At 45.0% G+C, this 27,112-nt stretch overlaps 1 protein-coding gene across 1 annotated transcript; it reads left to right on the top strand.

Annotated features, from left to right (window-relative positions):
* The first annotated feature begins 17,217 nt into the window (after positions 1-17,217).
* Positions 17,218-21,384, top strand: LOC123063427 (DNA repair protein recA homolog 2, mitochondrial). Its single transcript, XM_044487207.1, has 8 exons — positions 17,218-17,382; positions 17,480-17,540; positions 17,937-18,163; positions 18,692-18,779; positions 19,395-19,564; positions 19,655-19,801; positions 20,375-20,509; positions 20,682-21,384. Exons 1-8 carry the CDS (start codon positions 17,263-17,265, stop codon positions 20,964-20,966), a joined length of 1,233 nt encoding a protein of 410 aa, XP_044343142.1. The 5' UTR covers positions 17,218-17,262; the 3' UTR covers positions 20,967-21,384.
* The last annotated feature ends 5,728 nt before the right edge of the window (positions 21,385-27,112 follow it).

Raw genomic sequence — 27,112 nt, 5'->3', positions numbered from 1 at the left:
ACTAACTTTGTACTCCCTCTGTAAACTAATATAAGAGCGTTTAGATCACTATTTTAGTATTCTAAACGCTCTTATATTAGTTTACGGAGGGAGTACATCAGATTTTCTCTTTTTTGTTTCTTCAAAATAAAATAACATATGAACTTCAAACTTTGCAAGACACCAAAACGTTCTAACTACAATGTGAGAAAAAACTTTCAGATTTTTGTGTCAAACATAAATATACGAAATTAGATTTTTTGTATTAAAAAAAGTACTTTTAGTATTTATATTGCACGAAAAATTCTGAAAGTTTTTTCCCACATTCTAGTAAGAATGTTTTGTTGAGCTGCCAAGTTTGAAGTTCATATGTTGTTCTATATGGGAGAAACAAAAAAGACAAATGTACTCGCACGAATCGCGATGCAAAAATTAGTGGCTAGATAAGGGGGTGTCCCAAAGCCTATGCTCTACAGAATATTTTCCGTCTAATCACCATGAATCTTCTAAAGCCAATTCCTTTGCCTTTCCTAGCTTCCATCGGACATGTTGAATTCCTTTATGACCTTCTTTTTGCAATGCCCTAATTGGCATGTTCGGGTTAGCTTTGAACTCAACCATAAATATCTTTGCAAGAAATACAGCAGTCATGCATCTCACACTCCAAACCCTCGGGGAGGTCTGCTCGGGGGCATAACTATTTATTAAGAACCCCCCCCCCCTCCCCCCCGGTTCTATTGTCCCGATCTGCTTTTAAAAGCCATTGGCAACCAGCCGTGGAACAAAGTACTTCCATACATTTGTAAGTATTCCTCACCTTTCTCACAACAACCCTTTCCCTGACAGAATATGAAGTCAATGCTGACCTAAGTTACATCAGTAAAAGCCATACCAACTTGAAAGACAAGGTAATTTTTCTTGCAATTTAAGAGAGAAAAGGCATTAGAATTGCATCTAAAAGTGATATATATCTTTAAAACAATAGGAAAACATGATGCAAAATAGACGTATCACATGCCAGTTATGGTCAACTTGTAGATTAAACTGCCTATGTGCTGGCATGGCATTCAACATATCTACTATATCAATGCTCATGACATGCCTTCCCACACATATCTGCATGAGGACACCACAACAGATTATGCTCTTCCTTAGGGTACACCAACCAATTCAGAATGCTCTCACTGCACACATTATTGCAGCCCTGCCTGCCCCAATGCACGCGCTTCCTGATTGACAATGGGCTGTGGCCCTAGTTGGCGATGCTCTTAGAGACCACGGAGACGAAGACGCTATAGTCAAGGTTCGTGGAGTCGTTGGCTCGTACTGTGGACATGAAGGCCTCGTACGACTGCGTCCACACGATGATTCTGCCCCCACCTATACATCTAGATGGTCAGGAACACACACTCTGCCACAAGCACCATCGCGCCCTCACGGCTGCGACCATGATGGCAACAACCTTTGGCCTACTATCCATTCTTGTGCTCCTCTTGGTGCCTTCCCGCCGAGGCCAAGACGACTCGCAAGCCAGCGTGCTCCGCTCTCCCTCCTCTTTTCCATGGTCGGTAAAGGAATGGGATGGGATGGATGGGAAGTAACCCATCAAGATGCATATCTTGTGTGGATGGGTTTGTCATCGAAGGGCCATTGGTCGATCTTTATTAGATAGAGAAGAACAATACACCAACATCCAATAGTCTAGGAGGTCTAGAACTGTTAGTACCTGGAGGAGTACAAGGGAACAACAAGAACCCTAAACCCGTGCGACGCTGTGGTGACTAACTTCCCAGGTCAGCCACACAACCAGCGGATCTCCATACTATGTGGATGAGTTTGGAAAGAAAAAACCGAATCGGCATGGATTGGAAAGGATCGATGGAAGGAGGCCAGAATCGAACGAAAATATTGAGGATAAAAAACTAGTCAACGTGGTGCTCTCTGGTAAAGATCCGTTGGGGGATGTACCTTGAAAAAAACGGTGGGGTTGTTTTTGTCAATCGATAGGAGGTTGGGTACGAACAACTATATACGGATTGCCCTTTAATAGGAGAGAGTGCCAAACAGCCCCCCCTCCTAAAAAGAGCATCGAGTATGACTTTTTTTATAAACACATGTAATTTTATGCATACCCATAACAATTACAGGTACACTGATTTGGATCTAAGATCCAAGAAAATACGAACTAACTTCTATGAGTAAGAATTACAATGAAATCTTTTGGAAACACTTTCTTCGTTGCATTAATCTAGAAGAATTACTTCAAAGCATTGTAATCGGGGGCCGTGACAAGCTATAAGATTCAAGGCCCAAGAGGCGGGTTGAGGAGAAGGCCGGCTCACAGCCCGGAGTCTGGCAAGACTGGCTCAAGAAGGAAGCCAAAAGGAATCTTCCTTACATGAGGAACTAGATAAGTAGGAAATAGACTGAGACACGAGTTGTACTACGACCCAGAGTCAATTGTAATCGGGGGACTCGCCTGTTATATAAAGGGGAGCTCCTAGGACGGACATGACTAAGTGACAAGCTCTCGGATACTATGTTAGCCTAAGTTGCACCCTTGTAATCGAGATCTCAAGCAATAATCAATCAAGCAGGACGTGGGCTTTTACCTCCATTGTGATGGGCCGAACCTGGATAAACTTGTGTCTCTCGAGTCTGATCAACCCCTGTTCAAGCTACTACCTAGCTGCGATGGCCTCATGACTAAGTCCTTTTTCGAGGACATTTGCCGTCACAAAACCACGACAGGTGGGTCTTCTCCGATTTATCAGACTTGCCCACGAGTGGTGTCTTTATCTGCCGAGGGCTGGCCAGTGATACGTCCATTTTGCATCATGCTTTTATATCAATATTTATTGCATTATGGGCTGTTATTACACATTATGTCACAATACTTATGCCTATTCTCTCTTATTTTACAAGGTTTACATGAAGAGGGAGAATGCCGGCAGCTGAGATTCTTGGCTGGAAAAGGAGAAAATATTAGAGACCTATTCTGCACAACTCCAAAAATCTTGAAACTTCACGAAAGATGTTTTCCAAATATATAAAAATTATTGAGAGCAAGAAGTTCACCAGGGGGGCCACACCCTGCCCACGAGGGTGGGGGGCGCGCCCTACCCCCTAGGCGCGCCCCCTACCTTGTGGGCCCCCTGGTGGCCCTCCGGTGACCATCTTCTGCTATATGGAGTCTTTCGATGGGAAAAAAATCATAAGCCATCTTCTCGGACGAAACTCCGCCGCCACGAGGCGGAACCTTGGCGGAACCAATCTAGGGCTCTGGCGGAGCTATTCTGCCGGGGAAACTTCCCTCCCGGAGAGGGGAAATCATCGCCATAATCATGACCAACGCTCCTCTCATCAGGAGAGGGCAATCTCCATCAACATCTTCATAGCACCATCTCATCTCAAAACCCTAGTTCATCTCTTGTATCCAATTCTTGTCTCCAAGTCCGGGATTGGTGCTAGTAGGTTGCTAGTAGTGTTAATTACTCCTTGTAGTTGATGCTAGTTGGTTTAATTGGTGGAAGATCATATGTTCAGATCCTATATGCATATTAATACTCCCTCTGATTATGAACATGTTTATGCTTTGTGAGTAGTTACTTTTGTTCCTGAGGACATGGGAGAAGTCTTGCTATTAGTAGTCATGTGAATTTGGTATTCGTTCGATATTTTGATGAGATGTATGTTGTCTCTCCTCTATGTTGGAAATATGCCCTAGAGGCAATAATAAAATGATTATTATATTTCCTTGTTCATGATAATTGTCTATTATTCATGCTATAATTGTATTATCCGGAAATCGTAATACATGTGTGAATACATAGACCACAACACGTCCCTAGTGAGCCTCTAGTTGACTAGCTCGTTGATCAAAGGATAGTCATGGTTTCCTGACTATGGACATTAGATGTCATTGATAACGGGATCACATCATTAGGAGAATGATGTGATGGACAAGACCCAATCCTAAGCTTAGCTCAAAGATCATGTAGTTCATTTGTTGTAGCTTTTCTGAATGTCAAGTATCATTTCCTTAGACCATGAGATTGTGCAACTCCCGGATACTGTAGGAGTGCCTTGGGTGTGCCAAACGTCACAACGTAACTGGGTGACTATAAAGGTACATTACAGGTATCTCCGAAAGTGTCTGTTGGGTTGGCACGAATCGAGACTGAGATTTGTCACTCCATATGACAGAGAGGTATCTCTGGGCCCACTCGGTAATGCATCATCATAATGAGCTTAATGTGACCAAGGGGTTGGTCACGGGATCATGCATTACGGTACGAGTAAAGTGACTTGCCGGTAACGAGATTGAACAAGGTATTAGGATACCGACGATCGAGTCTCGGGCAAGTAACGTATCGATTGACAAAGGGAATTGAATACGGGATTGATTAAGTCCTCGACATCGTGGTTCATCCGATGAGATCATCGAGGAGCATGTGGGAGCCAACATGGGTATCCAGATCCCGCTGTTGGTTATTAACCGGAGAGGCATCTCGATCATGTCTGCGTGTCTCCCGAACCCGTAGGGCCTACACACTTAAGGTTCGGTGACGCTAGGGTTGTAGAGATATTAGTATGCAGTAACCTGAAAGTTGTTCGGAGTCCCGAATGAGATCCCGGACGTCACAAGGAGTTCCAGAATGGTCCGGAGGTAAAGATTTATATATAGGAAGTCCAGTTTCGGCCAGCGGGATGGTTTCGGGGGGTTACCGGTATTGTACCGGGACCATCGGAAGGGTCCCGGGGGTCCACCGGATGGGGCCACCTATCCCGGAGGGCCCCATGGGCTGAAGTGGTGTGGGAAACAGCCCCTGATGGGCTGGTGCGCCCCACCCAAGGGCCCAAGGCGCCTAGGATTGGAAACCCTAGGGGGGCGTTGCCCCCCGAGGGGGCATGCGCCCCCCTGGTTGGAAACCCTAAGGGGGCTGTTGCCCCCAGGGGCCGCCCCCCCCCTTTTAGATGGGATCTCCAAGGGGGCATGCGCCCCCCCTAGCCCCTATATATAGTGGAAGGGAGGGAGGGCAGCCGCACCTTTGCTCTTGGCGCCTCCCTCTCCCTCTATAACACCTCTCCTCCCCGCTTGTGCTTGGCAAAGCCCTGCCGGGATCCTGCTGCATCCACCACCATGCTGTCATGCTGCTGGATCTTCATCAACCTCTCCTTCCCCCTTGCTGGATCAAGAAGGAGGAGACGTCTTCCCAACCGTACGTGTGTTGAACGCGGAGGTGCTGTCCTTCGGCACTTGGTCATCGGTGATTTGGATCACGGCGAGTACGACTCCATCATCCCCGTTCACTTGAACGCTTCCGCTCACGATCTACAAGGGTATGTAGATGCACTCCTATTCCCCTCGTTGCTAGAATACTCCGTAGATTGATCTTGGTGATGCGTAGAAATTTTTTAATTTCTGCTACGATCCCCAACAGTGGCATCATGAGCTAGGTCTATGCGTAGTTACTATGCACGAGTAGAACACAAAGTAGTTGTGGGCGTCGATATTGTCAATTTGCTTGCCGTTACTAGTCTTATCTTGATTCGGCGGCATCGTGGGATGAAGCATCCCGGACCAACCTTACACGTACGCTTACGTGAGACCGGTTCCACCGACTGACATGCACTAGTTGCATAAGGTGGCTGGCGGGTGTCTGTCTCTCCCACTTTAGTCGGATCGGATTCGATGAACAGGGTCCTTATGAAGGGTAAATAGAAATTGGCAATTCACGTTGTGGTTTTGGCGTCGGTAAGAAACGTTCTTGCTAGAAACCTATAGCAGCCACGTAAAAACTTGTAACAACAATTAGAGGACGTCTAACTTGTTTTTGCAGCAAGTGTTTTGTGATGTGATATGGCCAAAGGTTGTGATGAATGATGAATGATATATGTGATGTATGAGATTCTTCATGTTCTTGTAATAGGAATCACGACTTGCATGTCGATGAGTATGACAACCGGCAGGAGCCATAGGAGTTGTCTTTATTTATTTATGACCTGCGTGTCAACATAAACGTCATGTAATTACTTTACTTTATTGCTAAAGCGTTAGCCATAGTAGTAGAAGTAATCGATGACGAGACAACTTCAAGAAGACACGATGATGGAGATCATGATGATGGAGATCATGGTGTCATGCCGGTGACAACGATGATCATGGAGCCCCGAAGATGGAGATCAAAGGAGCAAATGATATTGGCCATATCATGTCACTATTTGATTGCATGTGATGTTTATCATGTTTTACATCTTATTTGCTTAGAACGACGGTAGCTTAAATAAGATGATCCCTCGTAATAATTTCAAGAAAGTGTTCCCCCTAACTGTGCACCGTTGCGAAGGTTCATTGTTTCGAAGCACCACGTGATGATCGGGTGTGATAGATTCTAACGTTCGAATACAACGGGTGTAAGACAGATTTACACACGCAATACACTTAGGTTGACTTGACAAGCCTAGCATGTACAGACATGGCCTTGGAACACAGAAGACCGAAAGGTCGAGCATGAGTTGTATAGAAGATACGATCAACATGAAGATGTTCACCGATGTTGACTAGTCCGTATCACGTGATGATCGGACATGGCCTAGTTAACTCGGATCATGTTATACTTAGATGACTGGAGGGATGTCTATCTGAGTGGGAGTTTATTTAATAATTTGATTATATGAACTTAATTATCATGAACTTAGTCTAAAATCTTTACAATATGTCTTGTAGATCAAATGGCCCACGTTGTCCTCAACTTCAATGCGTTCCTAGAGAAAACCAAGCTGAAAGACGATGGCAGCAACTATACGGACTGGGTCCGGAACCTGAGGATCATCCTCATAGCTGCCAAGAAAAATTATGTCCTAGAAGCACCGGTAGGTGACGCACCCGTCCCACAGAACCAAGACGTTATGAACGCTTGGCAGACACGTGCTGATGATTACTCCCTCGTTCAGTGCGGCATGCTTTACAGCTTAGAACCGGGGCTCCAAAAGCGTTTTGAGAGACACGGAGCATATGAGATGTTCGAAGAGCTGAAAATGGTTTTTCAAGCTCATGCCCGGGTCGAGAGATATGAAGTCTCCGACAAGTTCTTCAGCTGTAAGATGGAGGAAAATAGTTCTGTCAGCGAGCACATACTCAAAATGTCTGGGTTGCATAACCGCTTGACTCAGTTGGGAGTTAATCTCCCGGATGACGCGGTCATTGACAGAATCCTTCAGTCGCTTCCACCGAGCTACAAGAGCTTTATGATGAACTTCAATATGCAGGGGATGGAAAAGACCATTCCTGAAGTATTTGCAATGCTGAAATCAGCAGAGGTAGAAGTCAAAAAGGAACATCAAGTGTTGATGGTGAATAAAACACCTAAGTTCAAGAAAGGCAAGGGTAAGAAGAACTTCAAGAAGGACGGCAAGGGAGTTGCCGCGCCCGGTAAGCAAGCTGCCGGGAAGAAGCCAAAGAATGGACCCAAACCCGAGACTGAGTGTTTTTATTGCAAGGGAAGTGGTCACTGGAAGCAGAACTGCCCCAAATACTTAGCGGACAAGAAAGGCCGGCATCATGAAAGGTATATGTGATATACATGTAATTGATGTGTACCTTACCAGTACTCGTAGTAGCTCCTGGGTATTTGATACCGGTGCGGTTGCTCACATTTGTAACTCAAAGCAGGAGCTGCGGAATAAACGGAGACTGGCGAAGGACGAGGTGATGATGCGCGTCGGGAATGGTTCCAAGGTCGATGTGATCGCCGTCGGCACGCTACCTCTACATTTACCTACGGGATTAGTTTTAAACCTCAATAATTGTTATTTAGTGCCAGCTTTGAGCATGAACATTGTATCAGGATCTCGTTTAATACGAGATGGCTACTCATTTAAATCCGAGAATAATGGTTATTCTATTTATATGAGAGATATGTTTTATGGTCATGCTCCGATGGTGAATGGTTTATTCTTAATGAGTCTCGAGCGTAATGCTACACATATTCATAGTGTGAATACCAAAAGATGTAAGGTTGATAATGATAGTCTCACATACTTTATGGCACTGCCGCCTTGGTCACATAGGTGTCAAACGCATGAAGAAGCTCCATGCAGATGGACTTTTAGAGTCTCTTGATTACGAATCATTTGACACGTGCGAACCATGCCTCATGGGTAAGATGACCAAGACTCTGTTCTCAGGAACAATGGAGCCAGCAACCAACTTATTGGAAATCATACATACTGATGTGTGCGGTCCAATGAGTGTTGAGGCCTGCGGTGGCTATCGTTATGTTCTCACCCTCACTGATGACTTGAGTAGATATGGGTATGTCTACTTAATGGAACACAAGTTTGAGACCTTTGAAAAGTTCAAGGAATTTCAAAGTGAGGTTGAGAATCAACGTGACAGGAAAATCAAGTTCTTGCGATCAGATCGTGGGGGAGAATACTTGAGTCACGAATTTGGCACACACTTAAGAAAATATGGAATAGTTTCACAACTAACGCCGCCTGGAACACCTCAGTGTAATGGTGTGTCCGAACATCGTAATCACACTCTATTAGATATGGTGCGATCTATGATGTCTCTTACCGATTTACTGCTATCATTTTGGGGCTATGCTTTAGAGACTGCCGCATTCACTTTAAATAGGGCTTCGTCGAAATCCGTTGAGACGACACCGTATGAATTATGGTTTGGGAAGAAACCTAAGCTGTCGTTTCTAAAAGTTTGGGGATGCGATGCTTATGTCAAGAAACTTCAACCTGAAAAGCTCGAACTCAAGTCGGAAAAATGCGTCTTCATAGGATACCCTAAGGAAACCATTGGGTATACCTTCTACCTCAGATCCGAAGGCAAGATCTTCGTTGCCAAGAATGGATCCTTTCTAGAGAAGGAGTTTCTCTCGAAAGAAGTAAGTGGGAGGAAAGTAGAGCTTGATGAAGTACTGCCTCTTGAAGCAGAGAGTAGCGCAGCTCAGGAAAATGTTCCCGTGGTGCCTGCACCGATTAGAGAGGAAGTTAATGATGATGATCAAGATACTTCGGATCAAGCTCCTACTGAACTTCGTAGGTCCACAAGGACACGTTCCGCACCAGAGTGGTACGGCAACCCTGTCTTGGAAATCATGTTGTTAGACAACGGTGAACCTTCGAACTATGAAGAAGCGATGGCGGGCCCAGATTCCGATAAATGGCTAGAAGCCATGAAATCCGAGATAGAATCCATGTATGAAAACAAAGTATGGACTTTTACTGACTTGCCCGAAGATCGGCGAGCCATAGAAAATAAATGGATCTTTAAGAAGAAGACAGACGCGGATGGTAATGTGACCATCTATAAGGCTCGACTTGTCGCTAAGGGTTATCGACAAGTTCAAGGGGTTGACTACGATGAGACTTTCTCACCCGTAGCGAAGCTGAAGTCCGTCCGAATCATGTTAGCAATTGCCGCGTTCTATGATTATGAGATATGGCAAATGAACGTCAAAATGGCATTCCTTAACGGCTTTCTTAAGGAAGAATTGTATATGATGCAGCCGGAAGGTTTTGTCGATCCTAAGAATGCTAACAAGGTGTGCAAGCTCCAACGCTCAATCTATGGGCTAGTGCAAGCATCTCGGAGTTGGAACATTCGCTTTGATGAGATGATCAAAGCGTTTGGGTTTATGCAGACTTATGGAGAAGTTTGCGTTTACAAGAAAGTGAGTGGGAGCTTTGTAGCATTTCTCATATTATATGTCGATGACATACTGTTGATGGGAAATGATATAGAATTCTTGAAAAGCATAAAGGCCTATTTGAACAAGTGTTTTTCAATGAAGGGCCTTGGAGAAGCTGCTTATATATTAGGCATCAAGATCTATAGAGATAGATCGAGACGCCTCATCGGTCTTTCACAAAGTACGTACCTTGACAAGATATTAAAGAAGTTCAATATGGATCAGTCCAAGAAGGGGTTCTTGCCTGTATTGCAAGGTGTGCGATTGAGCACGGCTCAATGCCCGACCACGGCAGAAGATATAGAAGAGATGAGTGTCATCCCCTATGCCTCAGCCATAGGGTCTATTATGTATGCCATGCTGTGTACCAGACCTGATGTAAACCTTGTCGTAAGTTTGGTAGGTAGGTACCAAAGTAATCCCGGCAAGGAACACTGGACAGCGGTCAAAAACATCCTGAAGTACCTGAAAAGGGCCAAGGATATGTTTCTTGTTTATGGAGGTGGCGAAGAGCTCGTCGTAAAGGGTTACGTCGACGCTAGCTTCGACACAGATCTGGATGACTCTAAGTCACAAACCGGATACGTGTATATTTTGAATGGTGGGGCAGTAAGCTGGTGCAGTTACAAGCAAAGCGTCGTGGCGGGATCTACATGTGAAGCAGAATACATGGCAGCCTCGGAGGCAGCACAAGAAGCAATCTGGGTGAAGGAGTTCATCACCGATCTAGGAGTCATACCCAATGCGTCGGGGCCGATGACTCTCTTCTGTGACAACACTGAAGCTATTGCCCTTGCCAAGGATCCCAGGTTTCACAGGAAGACCAGGCATATCAAGCGTTGGTTCATCTCCATTCGTGAAAGTGTTCAAAATGGAGACATAGAAATTTGTAAAGTACATACGGACCTGAATGTAGCAGATCCGTTGACTAAACCTCTCCCTAGAGCAAAACATGATCAACACCAGAATTCCATGGGTGTTCGATTCATCACAATGTAACTAGATGATTGACTCTAGTGCAAGTGGGAGACTGTTGGAAATATGCCCTAGAGGCAATAATAAAATGATTATTATATTTCCTTGTTCATGATAATTGTCTATTATTCATGCTATAATTGTATTATCCGGAAATCGTAATACATGTGTGAATACATAGACCACAACACGTCCCTAGTGAGCCTCTAGTTGACTAGCTCGTTGATCAAAGGATAGTCATGGTTTCCTGACTATGGACATTAGATGTCATTGATGACGGGATCACATCATTAGGAGAATGATGTGATGGACAAGACCCAATCCTAAGCTTAGCTCAAAGATCGTGTAGTTCGTTTGCTGTAGCTTTTCTGAATGTCAAGTATCATTTCCTTAGACCATGAGATTGTGCAACTCCCGGATACTGTAGGAGTGCCTTGGGTGTGCCAAACGTCACAACGTAACTGGGTGACTATAAAGGTATATTACAGGTATCTCCGAAAGTGTCTGTTGGGTTGGCACAAATCGAGACTGGGATTTGTCACTTCGTATGACGGAGAGGTATCTCTGGGCCAACTCAGTAATGCATCATCAGCTCAATGTGACCAATGGGTTGGTCATGGGATCATGCATTACAGTACGAGTAAAGTGACTTGCCGGTAACGAGATTGAACAAGGTATTGGGATACCGACGATCGAGTCTCGGGCAAGTAATGTATCGATTGACAAAGGGAATTGAATACGGGATTGATTAAGTCCTCGACATCGTGGTTCATCCGATGAGATCATCGAGGAGCATGTGGGAGCCAACATGGGTATCCAGATTCCGCTGTTGGTTATTGACCGGAGTGGCGTCTCGATCATGTCTGCGTGTCTTCCGAACCCGTAGGGTCTACACACTTAAGGTTCGGTGACGCTAGGGTTGTAGAGATATTACTATGCAGTAACCCGAAAGTTGTTCGGAGTCCCGGATGAGATCCCGGACGTCACGAGGATTTCCGGAATGGTCTGGAGGTAAAGATTTATATATAGGAAGTCCAGTTTCGGCCAGCGGGAAGGTTTCGACGGTTACCGATATTGTACCGGGACCACCGGAAGGGTCCCGGGGATCCACCGGATGGGGCCACCTATCCCGGAGGGGCCCATGGGCTGAAGTGGCGTGGGAACCAGCCCCTGATGGGCTGGTGCGCCCCACCCAAGGGCCTAAGGCGCCTAGGGTTGGAAACCCTAGGGGGTGTTGCCCCCCGAGGGGGCATGCGCCCCCCTGGTTGGAAACCCTAAGGGGGCCGTTGCCCCCAGGGGCCGCCCCCCCCCTTTAGATGGGATATCAAGGGGGCATGCGCCCCCCTAGCCCCTATATATAGTGGAAGGGAGGGAGGGCAGCCGCACCTTTGCTCTTGGCGCCTCCCTCTCCCTCTGTAACACCTCTCCTCCCCGCTTGGGCTTGGCGAAGCCCTGCCGGGATCCTGCTTCATCCACCATCACGCTGTCGTGCTGCTGGATCTTCATCAACCTCTCCTTCCCCCTTGCTGGATCAAGAAGGAGGATACGTCTTCCCAACCGTACGTGTGTTGAACGCGGAGGTGCTGTCCGTTCGGCACTTGGTCATCGGTGATTTGGATCACGGCGAGTACGACTCCATCATCCCCATTCACTTGAACGCTTCCGCTCGCGATCTACAAGGGTATGTAGATGCACTCATATTCCCCTCGTTGCTAGAATACTCCATAGATTGATCTTGGTGATGCGTAGAAATTTTTTAATTTCTGCTACGATCCCCAACACTCTAGTGGTGTTATGTGAACGTCGACTACATGACACTTCACCATTATTTGGGCCTAGAGGAAGGCATTGGGAAGTAATAAGTAGATGATGGGTTGCTAGAGTGACAGAAGCTTAAATCCTAGTTTATGCGTTGCTTCGTAAGGGGCTGATTTGGATCCATATGTTTCATGCTATGGTTAGGTTACCTTAATACTTTTGTTGTAGTTGCGGATGCTTGCAATAGAGGTTAATCATAAGTGAGATGCTTGTCCAAGTAAGGGCAGTACCCAAGCACCGGTCCACCCACATACCAAATTATCAAAGTACCGAACGCGAATCATATGAACATGATGAAAACTAGCTTGACGATATTCCCATGTGTCCTCGGGAGTGCTTTACATCTTATAAGAGTTTGTCCAGGCTTGTCCTTTGCTACAAAAAGGATTGGGCCACCTTGTTGCACCTTATTTACTTTTGTTACTTGTTGCTTGTTACAAATTATCTTATCATAAAACTATCTGTTTACCACTTATTTCAGTACTTGCAGAGAATACCTTGCTGGAAACCGCTTATCATTTCCTTCTGCTCCTCGTTGGGTTCGACACTCTTACTTATCGAAAGGACTACGATAGATCTCCTATACTTGTGGGTCATCATATCAGCCAGCCACATCATCGAGCTTGATGACATCGTAGGGGATCAAGCAAGTTGCTAAGGAGGCGAGTTGAGCAATTCGAGCTTTCGAAGAACGTGCAACAACACGCCAAATTTTTGCTATGTGCCAGCCAACAGGTACCACGGCTTATTATTTCAGACTAAATGGGTTCAGATGACAAAAATGCAGAGACGATAGTGTAGGTTTCCTTATGAGTCTATGAGGGTAAAAGTAAACGACGGGGGCCTATTAGCAAGATTGCAACCATGTTTAGATCGCTGCCAGCTTGATAAACACATCTGATATGGTTGCCGACGAGTGTGCTGTGATTGCCTGGTGACCATGTCATCACACGCGTGCCAAGTTTGAGACGGCAGCATAGTCCTTTTTAAGTTCATGCACCAAAGCACATAATGCACTTCAAGTTTGTGACCTACGTGCAATATAACTCTTCAACTTTGCAATTCATAGATGATGTCATCTTATGAATACTATAACCAGGATTGCAATGGAGGAGTAGTTGTCGTACTTGTAATGGTACATCAGGATCTTGGAGACGGACAGGGTCGGTCCCAGCCATTATTGGAGCCCTGTCTGCCCCAATGCACGCGCTTCCCGATCGACAACGGGTTGTGGCCCTAGTTGGCGATGCTCTTAGAGACCACGGAGACGGAGACACTAGAGTCAAGGTTCGTGGAGCCGTTGGCTCGTACTATGGACATGAAGGCCTCGTGCGACTGCGTCCACACGATGATTTTGCCCCCACCTATTCATCTAGATGGTCAGGAACACACACTCTGCCACAAGCACCATCGCGCCCTCACGGCTGCGACCATGATGGCAACGACCTTTGGCCTACTATCCACCCGCCGAGGCCAAGACGACTCGCAAGCCAGCGTGCTCTGCTCTGGTCTCCCTCCTCTTTTCCATGGTCGGTAAAGGAATGGGATTGGATGGATGGGAAGTAACCCATCAAGATGCATATCTTGTGTGGATGGGTTTGTCATCGAAGGGCCATTGGTCGATATTTATTAGATAGAGAAGAACAATACACCAACATCCAATAGTCCAAGAGGTCTAGAACTGTTAGTACATGGAGGAGTACAAGGGAACAACAAGAACCCTAAACCCGTGCGACGCTGTGGTGACTAACTTCCCAGGTAAGGATGGCAATGGGTCGGGTTTGGATCGGGTTGAACAATATTAAATCCATATCCATATCCATGAAGACAGTTTTTGCCCGCCCATGAAAAAAATCCACGGGTGAAAAAATGTGTCCATGTCCAAATCCGATGAATATCCATAGCCACTGGATATCCATTGGGTCCTCTCGAGACATATAAATAAGACATAACACAATGTTAACATAAGCTCTTCCATTCTTCACCTTGTGGTAGGCTAGGCTTCACTTATGGTATACATTAACTTATGGTAAATCAACATTCAGCGACATTCTAACTTCATTTAGTATTTTTCTAACAGATCAGAATGATGAGTCATTTAACAACGAGATAAAAAATAAGGGAAGGGGCGTTGGAGTATTCTACGGAGGGGATTGAATGTCAACTAATAAAACTTACGACGGGGATTGTGTAATTTCTTTTGCATCTTTTAAATAACAATGTGTAAAATTATAGTGGGACATGTGATTATGGGGTAGGGATAGTAGATTTTTGCTCATTAAGTCATACTATCGGGTCGGGTTTGGGTATACCCACGGGTACAAGATTATATCCATGCCCTACCAGCAAATAATCGGGCCGGGTTTGGGCGCCACCCATGAACACAAAAGCATATCCAAACCCTATCCATTCGGGTCGGATATCCATGGATATCCATGTCCATGGGTAAAATTGCCATCCTTATTCCCAGGTCAGCCACACAACCAGCGGATCTCCATACTATATGGATGAGTTTGGAAAGAAAAATCTGGATCGGCATGGATTGGAAAGGATCGATGGAAGGAGACCAGAATAGAACGAAAATATTGAGGATAAAAAACTAGTCAACGTGGTGTTCTCTAGTAAAAGATCCGTTGGGGGATGTACCTTTGAGAAAAACGGTGGGGTTGTTTTTGTCAATAGATAGGAGGTTGGGTACGAACAACTATATACGGATTGCCCTTTAATAGGAGAGAGTGCCAAACAGGCCCCCCCTAAAAAGAGCACCGAGTATTGACTTTTTTTATAAACACATGTAATTTTATTCATACCCATAACAATTACAAGCACACTGATTTGGATCTAAGATTCAAGAAAATACAAACTAACTTCTATGAGTAAGAATTACAATGAAATATCTTGGAAACACCTTCTTCATTGCATTAATCTAGAAGAATTACTTCAAAGCATTGTTCGGGATATCTTTAACTGCTAGCTGCTCGGTTGGCTAGCGAGTAGGGGATTAATAGGCTAATTTACAATTTTAATCGACCAACTAATCAATTAATTAGACAATTTATCAGTTTATCGGCTAGTCGGTGACCCAACGAGTAGGGATTAATCGACAAGTTAACTTGTTAATCGGATGGTCCCTTCGGGGACATCCGATAAAATTGTTAATCGGATGAATTGTTGAGTAGGGCTTCAAAGATTTCGGTAAAGAGCCTGCTATTGGATTGGAGCAATGATGTTATCACTCTTTCACCCATAGAAACATTACCAATATTGATTTTTTTTAAAGCGCCTTGAGTTGCCCATCCAAAAGATGAAAAGCTTGATCAATGAATGTACTTGGGCCGGGAATGATCCCCTAGAAGTGCAGACCGTCAGATCACAATATATTCACCATGGTGTCGATGAAAGATATTAAACTCCACAAAGAATCAAATACACAAAAAAAGTTAACACACCAACATAAACTCATCATGTCCCGGCAACGTGATACTAAATTCTCTAATCTCATGGCATCACTAAAAGAGTGAGAGTAAATTTATTCTCACAAAATACGATGACTAGGAGCCTCTCGGCGACGTGGCCTCGAAAAAGGAAAACCATGAATGTGAATGCAAGGCTGGTGCAACCCAAACGTACTTACCAGCGGATGAGGCGGGGTTGTTCCTATTTCGTGCTTCAGGCGCCCATTATAGGTATTTTTGCAAACGGGCGCCTAAAGCACACACTCTCTAGTGTCGGATGGGCCGGCCCATTTAGCGTTTTCCTTTATCTGTTTAAAGTGCAAAAGATGGTGTGTGCCGACGAATCAAACTATAGACCTCTAAGTTCACAGCGCACCTCGCTAACCACTAGTGCCATCGCAAACTTATGCATAGAAACTTCTTTGGTCCTTTTTGTTCTTTTTCTAGTTCACATTTCTTTTTCTTTTTTCTTTTCTTTTTTATTTTTCTATTTATTTCATTTTCTGAAATGTGTGATTGTAAATTGATGAATTTTTTCTTCAAAATCAACGAATGTTGTTTAAAAAATCTATGAACTTTTTTTTCCAAATCGGGGAACTCTTTTCAAAATTTGTGAACTTTATTAAAAATGTGATGAACTTTCTAAAAAAAATCCATGAACTTATTTTCAAATTCGATGAATTTTTCTCAAATTCAATGAACCTTTTCATAATTCGATGATTTTCTTTAAAAAATCCAAGAACTTTTTTTCCAATTTCTATGAACTTTTTTCAAAATTTATGAACTTTTTTTAAAATTTGGTAAAATAATTCGAATTTGATGAACTTTATTCAAATTTGTTTCTTAAATACATGAACTTTTTTTTTCAAATTTGATGAATTTTTTGCAAAATCGATGAATTTTTTCTTGAAAATTGTTGAACTTGTTTTCAAGTTTCTGAACTTCCTCTTGAAAATGGATGAACTTTTTTCGTCAAATAATTCAAAAAACATTAATAGCGCGGCAATATTGTTATTATGCAGATGGTGCTATTACCTATCACTAATGGCATAATGGCATATAACTTCAGTGGTTTGCAGAACACTTAAGCTAGTGGAACTGCGCGAGTTCGAAACCTGAAGAGACCATTTTTGCCTTTTTTTGCGCTATTATTTCGATGTTGTGCTCGTTTCGTGAGCCGGGTCATTCTTTTTTTTTCACTCGCAGCTCCGGGGCCCGGCCCGGCCCAACGTTTCTAGTTTGGGTCTGTAAGATTTGCCAGTTCGTTCCGCCCTGGCCTCCTGCTTTCCTTCCTCGCCCCCTCCTCCTGCCGCGCCGCCAGCATGGGCATCCTCTCCTCGCCGCCCGCGCTCCTCCGACGAGCCGCCGCCCTCGCCTCCGGCGCGGGCCGACGTTACTCCACGCCGTCCGTGCCCTCTCACATCCGCCGCCTACCCCTTCAGGTGCTGCCTCCTCATCCCCACCGCCACTCTGCCTGGGATGCTTCATTTTAACTCCCAAGTTAACTCTGGCCACCTTTTCCTCGCTGTGATCTGCTAGGGTGGGAGAAGCGGTGTGTATTGTCGGTTCCGGTCGCAAGGCTGCTTCTTGTCAACCACAGGTGCCGCTGATGTTTGCTCAGATTTATTTGCTGTTTGGTATTTGTGTTATATATAAAAGGCTCCAGTTCTCCTTTCTCCTTGTAAAAGGCTCCAGATTTATTTGCTGTTTGGTATATATGACCTTCGAAGTTTTATACAATGTGTACTAGATATGCCTATTATTGTCAAAAACCAGCTATGCGCGAAAATCAAACTGTCTTTGCCCAAGTGTCACTTTATTGTGTCTGCACAAAACATATGGTTAAAGTATGTTAGTATTCTAGTGGACACCTGATGCTCTCCGAAGTTACAGTGCTATATACGTAGTACTCTTTTGTGTTCTATAGCTATATTAAGTTATTAACTGCCTTCCTTATGAGTTATGCATCTACTCAGGAATCTGTATAAAATTTCAGCTGATAATGATATGCAGTTAGACTATGAAAGCGACCCCCCGCTGGATGACGTGAAATCTCTTGAGAAAGTGTCGACGCTGAATGGTGCTGTCTCTCAGCTTGCAAGTGATTTCGATAGAGACTCTAATCTATGCTTGGAGCGCTTCTCCCGGACAAGGCGTGCATCTGTCATTTCGACTGGTTCTCTTAAGCTTGACCTTGCTCTTGGCATTGGAGGTTTACCAAAGGTTTATAGTGCTTTTCCACATGTTGTTCAAAATTAAATATTCACATGATCTAAGTATGCGTCGTTATCATTTAATTACCTGTCAATGCCTCACTTGGTACTGCACATGGCCCACAGGAAAATTCAAATAATCTTCTGTGTTCTGTTGTTGTATGCTATGTTGCAGTTCCCTATTTCTGTCAGCAGTGACAATTACAAATGTTATTTGGCATATTTTGTGGGAATTTTGATGCACACCTGCACCTCTGCATTAGTTTAAACTGTATGATGCGTTCAACTGGTTAGTTGAGTGGCAAAGTCCATTTGATTCACTCGTGCTAAACATCATGTGTTGCGTGTTGATAATGATTGCTATCTTTCTTTTGACTGAGCACCCAAGAATCACAGTTTATCTTCAGCATTTCTAGAAAAGTATATACAGGCACAGCTTCATGTTTGTCTCCTTGGATTTCTAATTCTTTTTCAGTATATTTCAAATTTGAGTTTAGTTTTCCTGTTTAACAAATCACTGATTGAAGTTGTTTGGCAGGGTAGAATGGTTGAAATATTTGGCAAAGAGTCATCTGGGAAGACAACACTTGCACTTCATGTTATCAAGGAAGCCCAAAAGAATGGAGGTTGATATTTCTTTTATGGTGCCTGCAATTTTTTATTCAATTATCAAATTGTCTACCGTCCTCTTTTATCCTTCACCATATTTACTTGGCTACAGAAATCCTTGACAACATGAAAGCTTTGAATGGTTATAATCTTGTGCATTCCTGAAATAATTATAAATATTTTTGTATATTCATGAGCAGCTGTAGGTAGCAGTGTTAGTAACCTTTCAGCATCAAGAAGTTGGATCTTCAACTTTAAGAATGGCTTCAACATTTGTTGGTTTTTATTTTTTTAATGTTCTCCCTAACATGCATTAGTAAAGAATGTTTGGAAATTGTAACTTAGTAACATATCTAAAAATTGCTAATATGTTTTAATGGAAACACTGGAGGCTTTTTTTTTTTTACATTGCTACAATGCTGGCTACTAACTACTAAGATTTCCCTACATCAAGTGTCAAGAGCAAGTTTCATTCAACTGGTTGAAATCCTTCTCGTGAAGTACTTTCACAGAGATATTGTGTGATTTGTCTTACTCTTTGTTTGGTTCATTGTGCTTGGTAGTTCAGACGTTTTTCACCTTATCGTGAAGCAGATTATCTGATCAATATTTGTGATTGGGAATACTTGCAGGCTACTGTGCTTATATTGATGCAGAAAATGCTTTCAACACTTCATTTGCAGAAGAAGTTGGTGTGGACATTGACAAACTCCTAATAGCTCAACCTGATTCTGCTGAAAATTCATTAAGCATAGTGAACACTCTTGTTGGTGGATCCATTGATGTTGTTGTTGTGGATAGTGTATGTTACTTCACTATGCCAACTTTATGTACTTCGTATTTAATCTATGTTATATATTTGTTTACCTTGCTTTTAATGGATTAATGACAGGTGGCAGCACTGATTCCCAAATGTGAACTTGAAGGTGAAATATACATGAAATTTAAAGACGCACAATCTCGTGTAATGACTCGGGCACTTCGAAAAATTCAATACACATTAAGTCGCTCTGAAACACTTATTATTTTTGTGAATCAGGTATGAATTTACTTGTGTTGGTGTTGTTGGGGTATTACATTGAACAGCACCTCAGCTCCTTGAGACCCTCGTTCCTGGTTCCCACATGATTTGTCTGATATTGTTGACTGAGTAATTGTTTTAGTTTGTACTGTTTCCTGTTGTTCCAACAAGAAACCTATTATAACCAATCTCCTGCAATTATAAATGAGTATTTCTCCATGCACCCACAAAGATAGATAAATACACTATGTTATGTTCTTGTAAACCTAATCTTGAAAATGAAATGGGTTTGATCTGAAAAATCTAAAACTCAGTACTGGCTTGTGTCACATTTGGAAAGATATGCTATTGTAGTACTGGAAGGCTCAAATATGTCAGTATGCCTCTATATCAGTGTGATATTTTTTTTTCCCTTGCTGCTGATGCTGATCTGACATTTCATACTGGTTCTGCAGCAGTTTTAATGTGATTTTTTTTGCCATTCTTCTTATCTTACTAGTGAAAACATGAAAGTCTCCCAAGATATGTTAACCTCGGGGATTATGATGCTGCTGCCATGCTTCTTTGACTATTGATTGATTCTTTTTATAGGTTAGAACAAAGCGTAGCTCAGATCCATCTTCTGGGCTCTACAAGGAGGTAACCTGTGGTGGCAACGCGTTAGGGTTCTATTCAGCAATCAGAATGAGGACATCGAGAAGGAAATTGCACTATTGCAAAGAAGAGGTATTATAAACAGATTTCATGATTCTGAATTGGTGTTCTCTTACCATTGGTCGATGGCACTATAGCAAAATGTGCATTGTTCTGCTGAACGTGTGATGCATGCATAATTTCATCATTAAAGACCATCAGGTACATGCCATTGCTCTAATAGTAGAAAATTCTGCATTTTCAGGCCACTGGCATCAGTATAGCAGTGCAGATCATCAAGAACAAATTAGTACCAGCAGCCCTGAAGGAAGCTGGGCTCAACATTGGGTTTGGTAAGGGAATCTGCCATGAATCGGAGATTCTGGAGATGGCTTCTACGCATGGAGTTATCGTGAAGGAAGGATCTGGGTATTGGATCAACGGCGACTTCCTGCCTGGCAAGGAGGAAGCCGAGAAGTTCCTACTTGAGAACGAAGCTGTGGCAGACGACATCTGCAGTACCATGAGAAGCCAACTCTTTGAAACGTGACGTACAAAGACCACCGGAAATTTGGTTCTCCAGAATATCTCTCCTCGCCATATCAACACAATGTAAATATAGAAACTCCGAGAAATATTGCGTGTACAGCCGGTATATGATTTGAGCGGCTCATTTATTATTTATCCGGTGAAGTGCTGATGACCGGTCGATTGGCAATTGGGATCGATGCACATCTGCATCAACAGGCGGATATAAACGGTGGTTCCATAAGGTGTGGATTTCTGAAGTTGTATCATGTACTTGTAGGGCATTCCCTGTGTAACTTTAATCTAGGGTACCAGCACATTGTTCCCGCTTCCCTTTGGATTATTATATGTAATTTGTACCTTGGTTAGCCGGTTTCGCCGAGGGCCAATTCCTCGATCATTGGAATTCTTGAGCTCACTTTAACAAATTTTACCATGTAGTATATCATGTGTATCATTAGAAATATATATGCATGTTGAACTCAAAAAAGGAATATTTTGCCGTGGAAACCTGCTATTTCAACCTTGCGTGCATAGCACATGGATGGTAAGCCACAGGTCAAGTTTTCCATACCAAAACTTGGTTCCGTACCTGCCAAGTTTTCCGCTCTCTTTTTACATGACACCAGTACAGACAAATTCAACCATCCATGGCCGTAAAATCTTGCATATAAAGCACGGCAGGGTACATGGTCTCGAGCGGAAACCTTGGTCGGAACTCGGAACACCCCGAGCTGCCGTGATCTGCATTGATGGACCACACGGAGACGCTGCCGGACGACGCCATCCTCGGCCGCCTCGCGCGGCGGGACCTGGCGGCGTGTCGCCGCGTGCGCAGGGCGTGGCTAGCCGTCGTGGACGGGCGGCGGCTGCTGCCCCGGAGGCGCCACCTGTGACCTGCCCGACTCGGTGGAGGGCATCTTCGCCAACTACTGCGACTACCACCGCCCGCACTTCCTCGGCCGCCCCTCCACGCGTCGACTATGGCAACCTCCACTTCCTGCCCGGCTACACCGAGGACCATAACATGATCGTGGACCACTGCAACGGCCTCCTGCTATACGGCGACGGCTACAACTTCTACCGTGGCAGCATGAGGGCCTTCTGCGTGGTTAACCCCGCCACCCGACGGTGGGCGCGCCTCCCGGCCACGTGCGACCAAGAGTTTTGCGCCCCGTATCTCGCGTTCGATCCTACCATGTCGCCACACTATAAGGTATTCCTGATACAACCCAAGGATTTAGGGTTGTTCGACGCGAGCGACTGCGCGTCGAGAGAAGTCTCACCGGAACAGCTGATCGAGGAATACTTCACGATAAGCTCAAGGTATTCGCAGAGCACGAGCATGGAGGAGGAACTGCACTCGACGGAATGGCCGCCGCCCGAGTTGACGCTAGATGTTTTCTCGTCGAGCACAGGACAATGGCAGAAGATATCGTTTACTAGGGAAGGCGGTACTATGACGAGAGTGGTAAATTTGCGGGGTAGCTTGTCGTTCATGCACATGTTTATGATGTCAACATGCAGATGGCGCTACGGCGTGTATTGTCATGGAGCATTACACGTGCTGCTCTATCACGGTACATTTGTCACCAGGTAAACATCATGATAAAAGCACACGAAACTAAATTCTGTTGCCAACTCTAGCATTCATATTGCTTATTTTATATTTAAATAGTTGTTGACATTTTCGTAGGTTTTCATTGCCTAGTGGAAAATATAAAGTAATAAGTACTCCAATATATGCCCAGGAAGGCAAAGTTGGAAAGCATTATCTTGGGAGATCGGAGGAGGATGTGTACTTTGCAGAGATCCGTGATCGAATTCGGATATGGACCCTGAGTGAATCAAACGGTCAGGCAGGCTGGGCGTTGAAGAATTGTGTTGACCTTGCGCCATTGGCAAATATATCTGCAATTAGACCGAAAGGAATTTGCAGGCCTTGGATCTTAGATGACGATCAGGATCTTGACAAATATGGAAATAACAAAACACTAGCGGGGCAGCTTTTTGATTGGAGCTGGGATGATGATAATATTCTTGACACAAACACAAACAATGAGTGTGAAGACTGTCGTGGATACTTTCTAATTGGATTTCATCCCTGCAAAGATATCGCCTTCTTCTTGGTGGAGTATTATAATGCGGTGGCCTACCATTTGGATAGCTTAAAAGTTCAGTACATAGGTCATCTACGTCCAACGTGTGACGGTGTGACAATGGGGGTAGATGAGTCATTTCTGTACACCCCGTGCATGATTGGAGATCTTCCAGAATATGCAAGCTCAGATGAAGATGACCTGTACACCCTGTGCATGACTAGAGATCTTTCAGAATGTGCAAACTCAGACGAAGATGAAGGTTGGAGATCGATATGAAGATGATGAAGATGGCACACATACGTTTTCTGACGCAATCTTGCTTCATGAGTGTTCCCTGTTTGCTCTCAGTCGTTTTACGTGTACAGTCTTCGTAGTTTGTTCGCCAAATAGTTTCTACTCTGCTCTTCTTTTTTAAGCCCCGTTGTTCAGGCGTTCAGCCTCACGCTACGGTTGTACTTACCTTGTTTTCTTTTATTTTTTGCAATTAATCACAGAGATGGCGCATATACACATCATAGTTTATTCGCACCTAAGTCTATTTTTGCAGTCTGAGTGGTGTAGTTAAACATGTCCGCATCAATGGCGTGAATTAGATATTAAAATCAATTATGAGAGATATTGATTTGAGTGGAAGCATAATTATGAATTAATTAAGTTTAATCACTAGTGCAACGACTAATTAATCACTAGTCGTCCAAGCGACATAGCAAGGGATGAAGGGAACATGTGTTCTTGCAGTCTGATAGCCTGATAAGTACAACTACTTGCTACTCCCACCGTTCCGAAATATAAGTCTTTTTGAAGAATATAATATGGACTAATTACGAAGTAAAATGAGTGAATCTATACTGTATTTATATACATACATGTAGTCTATATTAAAATTTCTAAAACGACTTATATTTAGGAACGAAGAAAGTGGATTAATTTCAAGCTATCCAATCTATACAAAAGTGGAATATGTACACGATCACACTGTACACGCTAATGACAAGGAATAAGCACGATTGATGTCCAGATGTCACCGTTACACAAACCTGTCTAAATATGCCAGATACCGTCCAGATGTCACCCTTACACAAAGGGAACTGATAGGCGCCCGTGCACCGGCCCAAATTTGAGCCGGTCTGCCCGCAGCCGTCCGATCCGTGTATAATTGGCCGTTTGATTCGCCAGTTAGGACTCGCCCGTGTCTACTTAAAATAACCTCGCCCCTCCCGCCGGTCGAACGGAGAGGAGCGCCGCCCATCTCCAGCGATACCCTCGCAGCACCGCATAGCTCCGGCGAGGACCCCCGCAGTGCATATCCGGCAAGGCCTCCCGCAGCGCATCTCCGGCGAGGCCTCCCACGGCGCATCTCCGGCGAGACCCCCGCGGCTCGCAGCACCGCACGTCGCCGTCTTCCAGCATGTCGTTGCGCATCGCCCCGTCCCCACTCCCCAGCACGCGCCCCCCTGCCGGGTTCGCCCTCGACGCCTCGCCATCAAGGCTCGCTATTGTTACCATCATCCATGTCCAGCCTCTGGCGGGCACGTGGTCACCGTGGTTGCAACAAACGCCCGACACGGTTCCAGCATCTAGCGAGAGTTGTTGTAGCATCTGGCGAGCATGGTCACCGCGCCCATCGTAGCAAAAACCTAACCTGGTGGTAGCAAAATTAGAAGCTTGTTCCAGCAAATCAAAATGCTAATGGTAGCAAAAATGAAAAACCAGGCGCTGGCTTCAGGAAAATCACGAAGCCGGTGGTAGCGAAAAATGACGCTGGTTGCAGCAAACCGCAAAAATGGTGGTAGCAAAAACTGCAAAAAATGATGTGAGTTCCAGCAAGCGAAAAAAGCTTCAACTGGCTATGAATAAAGTTTCAAACCATATAGGACCGAAGCTATGGACAACAAAGAAAAGTTACAACTGGTGAAGCAAAAAGCTTCATCCGGCCACGAAAAAGCTTCATCATGCGATGAAAAAAGTTTCAACCATAGAGACAGAAGCCATGGATGACAAATGAAAAGCTACAATCGACGGTTACGAAAGCTACAACCGGCATTGAAAAAAGATTCAAACTTCTTGTCTAGCCGTGACCTCCGCAACGATGATGACGCATTTTTGCTGCAACCATAGTCGATGTTTGCTACAACCGGTGATGGAATTTGCTACATCCATTTCACAGTTGGTGCTACTGCTCCGCTGAGCTCCCACGACCACCCATGGCCATCACCGCCGTGGCGCCGTTCCGAGAGGTGCCTGACGACGCAGTGGCCGAGATCCCTGCACGATGCCCATCCTCGCTCGTGCGCGCCGCCATGGCCTGCGTCTCCTCGTATCCTCCCCGCGATTCCTCCACGGCCATCAGTTGACGGCACGGCCATGGCGATGAGCACAGCCATGGAAATGGCACGGCAGTGTTGTCCCCGAGGGGCGCACGAACATCACAGGAGGCAGGAGCTGATGGCCGGTCTGGATCAATGGAGTTTCCTGCCTGGGCGATTGCGAGGAAGGAGTGGATGGGGCGTTGGGGGAGAGGATAAGATACACGTGTTGCCTTCCTGGTGGCTAGCGCCAGCGAGGCGAAAGCGACTGGCCCGAGCGTTCCGCCGGCACACCGCACGTAAACACTTCCCTTACACAAACCTGTCTAAAATTTTAAACTTCAATCGCAAAAAAAGAAAAAGAAGAAAAAAGAAGCAAACAAACTTGCCCAGATGTGCGGGCACGGATCGTAAGTCACAAGCCAAGTTTCCACACGAAAATTTCATACTGCTCCCTTTTTTTTTTTTGCATCGACATACTACTCATATTTGATTCCGTAGCTTTCAAGTCTTTCCACATATATCTTCTATATCTAAATAGCTAGCCCTCACTAACCTATTTCTTTCAACATACAAGCATGACACCTCATCAAGCAACATGCATTAGAAAAGACCCACTTCAACATTCAATGAGTCATAGAAAAAGGTTGACTTCAACATGCAAACATGCATGATATATTTAATAAATATTTTACAAAAATACAATAATCAAACACAATAAACCATATGTATTTTTAGATTTAGCTCACATATTATCTCTCCGAATATTCTTATTTTCATAAAATTATTAATATCTTAGAAAAAAATTGCAAAATAATCCCGCAACAACGTGTGGGGCATCGTCTAGTTTTTCAAGTTGTAGGGGCAGGTTCTCGAGCAGAAACCTAGGTCAGAACTCAGAACGCCCCGAGCTGCCGTGATCGGCGTCCAGAACACGGCGGCAGTGAGCGACAAGCCGATGGACCACACGGAGGCACTGCCGGAGGACGCGCTCGTGGCCATCCTCGGCCGCCTCGCGCGTCGGGACCTGGCGGCGTGCTGCCGCGTGCGCAGGGCATGGCTCGCCATCGTCGACGGGCGGCGGCTGCTGCCGCGCAACCGCCACCTGCCGGACTCGGTGGAGGGCATCTTCGCCAACTACTGGAGCTACGACCGCCCGCACTTCCTCGGCCGCCCCTCCACGCGGCACCGCGGCGTCAACTACGGAGTCAATTGCAAAAAACTACCACATTTGCGGCTAGGTTTGTGGAAAACCACCAAGTTGGTAATCCGTTACAAAAAAACACCGTGATTTTACTAAACTCTTTGCAAAAAGTACTGATCGGGTGATTTGGCTCGTTTGATCACTTTCTGACAAATGGGGCCGGATTGTAAGGAGCTTAACTGGCAAAAAATTAGCACACACACCCCTAGATATTTACAAAAAACGCAATCAGATCCCCGGTGTGGACAACCGCTGTGCACTGGCCCTGCCGTCCGGTACGCACGGTGACTCCGTCGTCGGCGTCGGAGACGGCTACGGCCATAGCGGATGACGAGGAGGCGGCTGCAGTGCGTGCATTTCCGAGGTGTTGGCCTGCCGGTGCTGCAGCGACGGTGGCGGCCGGGTCGTCGCCGTTGAGCACGCGGCGGGAACCGAGGCGGAGGGGCAGCAGTTCACCTACTCGACAAGATGTGGTCAAGGGCAAGGGTGGATGGGGAGGAGGGGGAGGAGGTGACGAGCTGAGTCCACCTGCTCGACAAGATGTTTCCGTCGTGGC

The sequence above is a fragment of the Triticum aestivum genome, chromosome 3A (genome assembly GCF_018294505.1).
Source record: "Triticum aestivum cultivar Chinese Spring chromosome 3A, IWGSC CS RefSeq v2.1, whole genome shotgun sequence".
Taxonomy (NCBI): domain Eukaryota; kingdom Viridiplantae; phylum Streptophyta; class Magnoliopsida; order Poales; family Poaceae; genus Triticum; species Triticum aestivum.
Note: the sequence above shows the minus strand (reverse complement) of the source record. Positions and strands in the feature narration are given on the sequence as shown.

What these genes read in the sequence shown, in the direction of transcription:
- LOC123063427 (XM_044487207.1), top strand. Translation starts at nt 17,263, where the DNA reads ATGGGCATCCTCTCCTCGCCGCCCGCGCTCCTCCGACGAGCCGCCGCC. An exon ending in TCCGCCGCCTACCCCTTCAG is followed by an intron (nt 17,383 to 17,479) that starts GTGCTGCCTCCT and finishes GTGATCTGCTAG; the next exon opens with GGTGGGAGAAGCGGTGTGTA. An exon ending in ATGTTGTTGTTGTGGATAGT is followed by an intron (nt 19,565 to 19,654) that starts GTATGTTACTTC and finishes GATTAATGACAG; the next exon opens with GTGGCAGCACTGATTCCCAA.